Here is a 9974-nt window from a genome sequence, read left to right on the forward strand (position 1 = left end):
GAATAATGATAATGATAATAATCATAATAATAAGGAGGAAGAAATAAGCAAAAATAACAATACTGTTTAAGGATAGTTTTTACATGTTATAACGTATAAAGCATATACAATTACTGGAGAGACTTTTAGAAAAAATCAATACACAGACTGTCTTGACAGATATCAGTCACAATGATTGAGCTGTATCTCTGTTTGACAAGCCTAGCATTTTATACTTGTTGGATCGAATAAAGCTGTTTTATAAGTACCACTGCCCATTTCCCCAAGATATGCTTCTTTTATCAAAGTATTCTGCTTAATCTTGACCAGGAAATTCAGGATTCTCTACTCTCTTCCAAACAGTAACATGAGCATTCCCAATTTCTGCAAGTCGCTTACACCGTGGAATATAAAATGACATGTTGTTCTCTTCCTGAAGGGTCCAAATGGGTTTTAACAGCTTTTTCAATATAGATGGTGTCAAACATTCCCCTTCTCCTCCTAAGAACTCTTCTGGACCATTATTCCAATTATAAACATCAGAAATAATTAACAACCCCCCAGTTTCTACATAAAGTCCAATATTTTCCAGAAATGCCTTAGGGTCATGCATGTGAGTAAGACTATTTGATACGACAACACAGTTAAATTTTCCACAAGTGTATAAAAGTGCACAAACATCTTCATCCCAAAATATGACTCGTTCTCTTAAAGTCTTATCAGGGACACGCATGCAGTGATGTGATATGTGCTTTCCACCTTCACTAGATAAAGATGATCCAATCTCTGCAAACTGTTTAATCTGCTGACCAACTACAATCATTGAATACAGACTGATATCTGTACCTACAACTTTCTGCAAATGAGTGCTGAGGTTAAATGATGTCCCACCTGGCCGACAGCCAACATCCAAAACACGTGTCTTTTTTGCTTCATATCTGTCACACATATCACTGCAAACCTGAGCTAATCGTACATGGTAGTTTTCGGCTTCTTTGGGTATCAATTCCCTTAGCTGTGGCAGTTCCTTTATGTCCCCAAAATGATGGAACAGTTGTCTCTGAACTTCCTTTAGGTCACTGAATTTATCTGTGTAAGTCTTCAGAATTTCTCTTGTATGAAACCATTTGTATAATGCCCATGCTGCAATACCTGTGGTAACTATAGCCACACTTGATGAGACAACAAGTGTTTTGTCCATCATCTTTAGACCTGAAACATGAAGATTCCTAAATTAATCTTGTGAGATTTGTTAAAAACACACTCAATTCAATTTTGGGAAATTTAAGGAAACTCAATCCTAATTTATTCCTGTTTCTCTTTCTAAACTTCATTACAACTTTGCCATCTCTGATGGCTTTAGAAATCCATCATTTTTACCGTAAGATCTAATCCATTTTGGAAAATCAACATTATGCAAAACAATCAGGAGTCTTGCTTAGGTACCAAAGATTCTAACCTTTTGAGCTAAACATAACTGAATGTCAAAAGTGAAACAAAAATGCAGTCTTTCACCATGAGACAGCATTCTGAACATCTGAGAAAGCACTTCTTGATTGGGAATTACATCAAAATTTACCCTCTAATTCACACATATCTATGAGAAATCACCCATCCTACAATCATTACAAAAATGTGACATTCAGATACTCATTTATAGGGACTCATCAACTATACAATAACCTTCCCAGGTCTTTGTCATCACAATGCCAAGGTGAGGTAAGGTCAAACAGCAACCCATTCTCATCTGGCCTTCAGAGATACCAGAGGGGAATATTTGTGTTTTGAAAGAAGTTTTCCTTGAATGAACTGTATTTTGTTACATCTTGAGAAACAGCATACCTTGAGACCCCAACAATGTCAACTGTCCCCACACAGAGGCAACCATAAACTGTTTGGTAAGTCAGCCACACTACTATTTTTTAAATGTTTTGCATTTTTCCTTTTTCTACTTTTATGCTTTCCTTTAATAATAATATAATAGTTTATGATATATATGACTTCTGTTTCATAATTCATATTGAATATATTGTAAAAGGACTTGGGGTTTGATTATCATACTAGAGGCAGGGAATTATCTCAACCTGTGTCATAAGAAGTTTGGACACTAGTTCAGCTGACTGAAAGGTTTAATTTTTACTAGGAGAGTCTGTTAAGCAACTAACACTATATCATCAGGTAGGTGAAGATGGATCTCAGGGTGTAAGGCCTAGTATACCAATAATACAATATAGTAAATAAGTTGAAGAGAGCCTGTAAAGAGATGCCTTTCGTAGAACCTCAACCAGGCAGTGACTTTTTTTTAGTACACAAAACCCCAGGGACTGTTGATGTACCTTTTCAACTTCTGCTATAGTTAAGATCATCTTAAAGTTGTATGTCACCAAAAGGGGAGATGAAGGCATACCCTAAGGCCTAAGATCCTATGCTCCTATTAGTCTATCAACAATACATTGGCAGGAAACTAGGCCTATGCCCCTACTAGTCTATCAACAATACATTGGCAGGAAAGAGTAAGAGGATGTTCACTTAGAAGGAGTCCTTGCACTACCTCATGTGACTGTCCCTTTACAAACCTTCATTTGGGTATTAATTGTCATCAGTAGTAGGAAGCACCCACTGCTGTTGCTATTCTGTAGTAGCAGTAGTGGGTGACACAACAACTGACCAGGGAGGCACTACCACCTGGGTTTTGGGAGGGATACTGGCCGTAGCCCAGTTAGCCAACACTCTGGAGTTTGTTATGTAAGCCATTTTAGAACCAAAGCGTTGTCTTTTTCCCTTGCCTCAAATCACATGTAGATTGCTGGCATCCAACCCCAATCCAACACACACTTCTTCTCATACACAACACTTCCCAACACAAAACTCACACACACACACAATTTTTATTCTTTTTTACAGATTGTACAATTTACAGCAGAACAACCATTACAGAACTCTCTGACTTTAGTTTGGAGTGGTGCTCCCAGTTGAGAGGAATTAGACAGATCCCAGGACTTACTTGACCACCATCATGTGACTGGGATCCATCCCACTTCCATAGCTAAAGCTCCTAGACCTAGCTCTTTTCTATATATTTCTGCAATATTCATTGTCTTAATTCTAACCTTCCCTCTGTTGAACACCATCTGATTACCTCCTCCCCTGATCTTCCTTCTGAAATCCAGTTGTCCAAGGATGCTTCTCCTCTGCACTATCAAACCTCCAACTATAATCTCTATCTTTTCATCCAAGTGCTGAAATCCTCTATGAAGGGGATTTCAATGTACAGCACAAGGATTGGTTAGGCTCTGACCAGGATGTCTGGACCATAAAGCTCTCAAGTTCCTCAGAAACCCATTCTGCTTTCATTTCTGCTCAGAATCATTGTAAAGCTGTTCTACAAAGAGACAAGCCCACTTTCATAAAAAGAAATAGTGATGACCTGACATCTACTGACAAATCTTTTTGGTCCTTAACCAAAAGCATCTCAAACAACAAGAGTTATTGCTATGAAGGACAAGGAAACTGTGAAGTATTTTCATACTTGTTTGCTATTTCCAAAGATAGCAAGGTATCACCAAAAATATCGAGTCTCTAGCTGTAATATTTACAGTACCAACTAAATCCCTCTATCCACAACCAATCCCCACAGACATTTATGAGGTTTCTTTTGAAAACTCTATACCCTAGTTCAGTCCTATGTAGGTACATTAAGCCATTTATACCACATAGCCCCTAATTCACCCAAACCAATGTATATTCAGGCCCTAAAATCTCAAATCATCTTTTACTCCATCCTTCTAACTCCTCAGTTTCCCTACTTTCCATATTCCCTCCATGCTTGACATACTAATCCTCTTAGTCATCCTCTTCGTATGCCGAAATCATTTCAGCACATCCCCTTCAGCTGCTTTATACACACTCCAATTACTACCACACACCTCTTAACACTTCTTATCTAATCAATACTCATCACACAACACACTGTCTTCAAACATTTAATTTCTAACACTTTCCCCTTGCAGACATTCCCCCATGTCATCTGTAAATAGTAATATAAATATGTACTTAGGAATACATATTTGGTATTAATCTGTCGTCAGAATTTTCATTGTATGCAATTCCTTACTGTCAAATTATAACTGATTTTAGGACATTTTCTGCATCATGCTTGTTTATCTCAAACAAATATAGATGTGACATTTAAGAAATGATTACAATATTTGGTTTCCCTCCACTGATGTTTAATTTTGTTATCTAAACATCCTTTGTCTTATATCCTCTTCAATGAATTTATGGTTTCTCATTTTCTTCAACACAGACAATATACACAAGTTTTTGTGAGGAAACATGTTACATCATCTAAAGTATTCGGTTTAACTCTCTTGAAACTTATGAGATTCTTTATACAAAACAATGCTATAGTCGATCCACTATTATTCTGATGTTTGTTGGAATCAAAACCATTACTGACACTTCTCCATTTCTGCTGGTCCGGTTTGACTTCATGGTGACTCTCATATGTGCTACCTGTTATGTGAAACTTGATTTATATGACGGATTTTTTACTACACAGTCTTGGTGAGTTTCTGGTATCACATAATTTTTTAAAACCTGGTAATATGTGAAATGCTGTGCTAATGTTAAAATTACTGGGAAAGAAGTAAGATTTCATTAAGGTAAGGTTATTAGACAACAGGAAAGAGAAGAACAGGTTAGCTACATGTCATTTTGTAAAAGGATCTTTTATTGAAAAATAGGATTTGCTACAACAAAAATCTATCCAACTCAAATTTTTTGTAGTCAAAAAAATTTGTAGAGGTGGTATAGAGCTTAATATCACTAAAACTACAGTTAGAGATTGGTTTAATTTTTGATGAGAAGCTGTGGTCTATTTCTGTGATGATCAAAAGGAGAGAACTGGTTAGTCTGGACTACCATGGAAAATGAGAGGTGAAGTTTGGTAACCGAGGATGTATCATTTCTGGAAACTGGGTTGTGGCTTGTGTCCCCTGAACATAAATAGTTTTCTATTCACCTGTGCAGGAAAGAATTGAGTAAACATAAGTGAGTGTAATTCAGAAGGATGTCCTTCCTGGTATAAGTGATAACAGGCTTACTCAGTATGAATATACTCATAAAACTTAGCCACAGCCATAACATCACCTATCCAGAAATGGGCTAACATGCAAATAATTGAGAAAGCATGGACATGTTTGCAATGATATCCTTGTATAAGGAATGAAACATATTTTGTTGGATATCTCACTTAATACTTTACAAAAATATTTCAGAACCTTGGTGACCAATTCCATCATTATCCCCCTATTGCTGCAGAACTGTATGCAGTGCAATACAATATGGTAAGTGTTAGTATGTACACTAACTTCTGTTATGGTGTAATAACAATAATGTACATTTCCATAGTTTTTGGGTCTATCTTTGTCTTCATTGGGCTATATGAAGTATGGCTAGGCTATCCAAGTACATGTTTGGCTACATTAACTTAAGGTCAGCAAGGTACCTTACAAAATCTAGGCTGGGTTATTGTAGGTTAAGTTTTAGTAACTAACGTTTTCATATCACAAACTAACTAAACAATTTATCGGCTAAATGACAGTATGCTATGCTAGCTTAGGTTAGGGTAGGTTGTTAGGTTCTATCCTACACCTTTTCTTGTTGATTTTGCCCTACTCTTCTCCTTTGCTTCACAGCCCAGCCCTTCATACCAAGTTTTATGCACTAGAGTTATGCATTGTCATGTTAAAGTGAATTATTTACACTATCAAGTTTAATTTCAACAATATATAAAACAACAGGGCTAAATCGATCAGTTATTTTTACCAGTATTCAATCCATTCTAGAGAATAAAATAGTTTGAAATACATGTCAGAATCTATCTGAAAGGTACCACACTATGCTTAGTTAGGGAAATTGACTCCTTTTGGGTTTTGGGGATATGCCAATTTCATTGTCTATCCCACTGTTTCCCATCCAACATTATACATAAAACAATCCATTGGGTATGAAAAGAAAGGATCATGTCCTCTGAAATGAGGGAAGATTGCTAATTTTAGACTGCACTTACGTTTAGCACTCTGAAGTCGGTTATGCTATTCTCTAATATTTTACTATACCTTACCTGTACTTATGATTTAACCCCACATTTTTCTCTCCTTCACAGCTCTCCTTACTACTGAATTTTTTATTCTCATAAAATAAGAATTTTTTTTTTTTTTTTTTTTTTTTTTTTTTTTTTTTATACTTTGTCGCTGTCTCCCGCGTTTGCGAGGTAGCGCAAGGAAACAGACGAAAGAAATGGCCCAACCCCCCCCCATACACATGTACATACACACGTCCACACACGCAAATATACATACCTACACAGCTTTCCATGGTTTACCCCAGACGCTTCACATGCCTTGATTCAATCCACTGACAGCACGTCAAACCCTGTATACCACATCGCTCCAATTCACTCTATTCCTTGCCCTCCTTTCACCCTCCTGCATGTTCAGGCCCCGATCACACAAAATCTTTTTCACTCCATCTTTCCACCTCCAATTTGGTCTCCCTCTTCTCCTCGTTCCCTCCACCTCCGACACATATATCCTCTTGGTCAATCTTTCCTCACTCATTCTCTCCATGTGCCCAAACCATTTCAAAACACCCTCTTCTGCTCTCTCAACCACGCTCTTTTTATTTCCACACATCTCTCTTACCCTTACGTTACTTACTCGATCAAACCACCTCACACCACACATTGTCCTCAAACATCTCATTTCCAGCACATCCATCCTCCTGCGCACAACTCTATCCATAGCCCACGCCTCGCAACCATACAACATTGTTGTAAGAAATATTAGCATTAATAAAAACCCACACTCTTATTTTCTCCTGTTTTACAAACCAACGATTCCTCTAGGGTGGAAGAAATATTCCAAAACTAAAACAAGCATGTATTTTTTTCACTAAGAAATTTGCCTGGGCATTTCCATAAAAACTCATGAAATATGATCATTTGATTAAAAAATCAAATAATGATAATATGGTAACAATTACATTGAAATTAGTCATCTGTTGCAAGCCAATGTGAAGCACTGTGCCTACAGGAACGTAAACAATTGGTACTTGGCATAGTTGGGTGAGTACGCATACATAAGTAGTTAAAGACATGGTACATATATGCAAAGTTGAGACGGGGTAACATGGACATAAAACTCTCTGCCCCTAACACACAAATAGTAATCACGTTACAACCTGCAAATGGTGCCACTAAAACTCATATTTTTTTGGAGATTTCTATTGAATGGAAAAGAGAACCAGCCGATAGGGTGGATTAGGTGAGTTGTTCACGAGTGATGTAAATTTCTAATAAATGTTTTACCTACTCTTACTTCAGTGACCTCACATTCTCCTTTACATTCATTACTACAACCTAATTTTACATTACACAATGAAATAAAATGCTACGAATCACACTCCAACACTCTTAAACACAAAACATGCTTAAAAAATCATTAAAATAACTTTTCCTAAATCAACCACACACCAAAATTTGCGGTTTCCCTTTCTATCCAGGACTGACAAATGTAAACAGTGTCATTGGCCCAGACGTAAACATTGAAGTGAGGGGATATTGGTGTAAAATGTTATATATGGGCTACGTATCATAATAATTGCTAACAATACAGTAATTTAGAGTATATTACCAAACGAATTATATAATCGGATAAAGTTTTTTTTTTTCTAACCACACGACAAGGGTAGCTTAACTTATTGGCCTTTTTTCTTCAGTTGGTTTAGTGTAGAAGTATAACACTAAATGCAGGAGGTTATTGAGTGGGAATAACAATTGTTCCTTTAATCAGGACTCATTTTGATAGCCATCGGCTATTTTTTTTCTGATTACTGGTGAATATTTTACTATACATTTGTGTATGCGTTATATTGTCATGTAGATTCCCAATTTTTACTTTATTGACTTACGATGTTAGTGGACAAAAGTTTAGCTTTAGAAATGTATATAATTATATAGTACCTTCCATATATATATATATATATATATATATATATATATATATATATATATATATATATATATATATATATATATATATATCTTTCAAACTATTCGCCATTTCCTGCGTTAGCAAGGTAGCATTAAGAACAGAGGACTGGGCCTTTGGGGGAATATCCCCACCTGGCCCCCTTCTCTGTTCCTTCCTTTGGAAAAAAAAAAAAAAATGAGAGGGGTATTTCCAGCGCCCCGCTCCCTCCCCTTTTAGTCGCCTCCTACGACACGCAAGGAATACGTGGGAAGTATTCTTTCTCCCCTATCCTCAGGCGAAGGTGAAGATTTGTAGAGGTTTTCAGAAAAGAGAGAATGTTGAAGTGAAGTGAGTGGTGAGAGTAAGGAGACTTGTGTGAGGAAGTACCAGGAGAGACTGAGTACAAAATGGAAAAAGGTGAGAACAGAGGACGTAAGGAGAGTGGGAGAGGAATGGGATGTATTTAGGGAAGCAGTGATGGCTTGTGCAAAAGATGCTTGGGCAAGAGAAGCGTAGGAGGTGGGCAGATTAGAAAGGGTAGTGAGTGGTGGGATGAAGAAGTAAGATTATTTGTGAAAGAGAAGAGAGAGGTATTTGGACGATTTTTGCAGGGAAACGATGCAAATGACTGGGAGATGTATATATATATATATATATATATATATATATATATATATATATATATATATATATATATATATAAAAAAGAGAGGCAGGAGGTCAAGAGAAAGGTGCAAGAGGTGAAAAAGAGGGCAAATGACAGTTGGGGTGAGAGAGTATCATTAAATTTTAGGGAGAATAAAAAGATGTTTTGGAAGGAGGTAAATAAAGTGCGTAAGAGAGGGAACAAATGGGAACATCAGCGAAGGGGGCAAATAGGGAGGTGATAACAAGTAGTGGTAATGTGAGAAGGAGATGGAGTGAGTATTTTGAAGGTTTGTTGAATGTGTTTGATGATAGAGTGGCAGATATAGGGTGTTTTGGTCGAGGTGGTGTGCAGAGTGAGAGGGTTAGGGAGAATGATCTGGTAAACAGACAAGAGGTAGTAAAAGCTTTGCGGAAGATGAAAACCGGCAAGGCAGCGGGTTTAGATGGTATTGCAATGGAATTTATTAAAAAAGGGGGTGACTGTATTGTTGACTTGTTGGTAAGGTTATCTAATGCATGTATGACTCATGGTGAGGTGCCTGAGGACTGGCAGAATGCTTGCATTGTGCCAATGTACAAAGGCAAAGGGGATAAGAGTGAGTGCTCAAATTACAGAGGCATAAGTTTTTTGAGTATTCCTGGTAAATTATATGGGAGGGTATTGATTGAGAGGGTGAAGGCATGTACAGAGCATCAGACTGGGGAAGAGCAGTGTGGTTTCAGAAGTGGTAGAGGATGTGTGGATCAGGTGTTTGCTTTGAAGAATGTATGTGAGAAATAGTTAGAAAAGCAAATGGATTTGTATGTAGCATTTATGGATCTGGAGAAGGCATATGATAGAGTTGATAGAGATGCTCTGTGAAAAGTATTAAGAATATATGGTGTGGGAGGTAAGCTGTTAGAAGCAGTGAAAAGTTTTTATCGAGGATGTAAGGCTATGTACGTGTGGGAAGAGAGGAAAGTGATTGGTTCTCTGTGAGTGTTGGCTTGCGACAGGGGTGCGTGATGTCTCCATGGTTCTTTAATTTGTTCATGGATGGGGTTGTTAGGGAAGTGAATGCAAGAGTCTTGGAAAGAGGGGCAAGTATGCAGTCTGTTGTGGATGAGGGAGCTTGGGAAGTGAGTCAGTTGTTGTTCGCTGATGATACAGCGCTAGTGGCTGATTCGGGTGAGAAACTGCAGAAGCTGGTGACTGAGTTTGGTAAAGTGTGTGAAAGAAGAAAGCTGAGAGTAAACATGAATAAGAGCAAGGTTATCAGGTACAGTAGGGTTGAGGGACAAGTCAATTTGGAGTTTGAATGGAGAAAAACT

General features: G+C 37.4%; 1 protein-coding gene across 1 annotated transcript; it reads right to left on the minus strand.

The window, feature by feature from the left end:
• Positions 1-53: 53 nt before the first annotated feature.
• Positions 54-7977, minus strand: LOC139759022 (uncharacterized). Its single transcript, XM_071680916.1, has 2 exons — positions 7517-7977; positions 54-1191 (listed from the first exon to the last, which is right to left on the minus strand). The coding sequence occupies exon 2, from the start codon at positions 1181-1183 to the stop codon at positions 296-298; it is 888 nt and encodes a 295-aa protein (XP_071537017.1). The 5' UTR covers positions 1184-1191; positions 7517-7977; the 3' UTR covers positions 54-295.
• Positions 7978-9974: the final 1997 nt, after the last annotated feature.

Source organism: Panulirus ornatus, chromosome 32, assembly GCF_036320965.1.
Source record: "Panulirus ornatus isolate Po-2019 chromosome 32, ASM3632096v1, whole genome shotgun sequence".
NCBI classification, from domain to species: domain Eukaryota; kingdom Metazoa; phylum Arthropoda; class Malacostraca; order Decapoda; family Palinuridae; genus Panulirus; species Panulirus ornatus.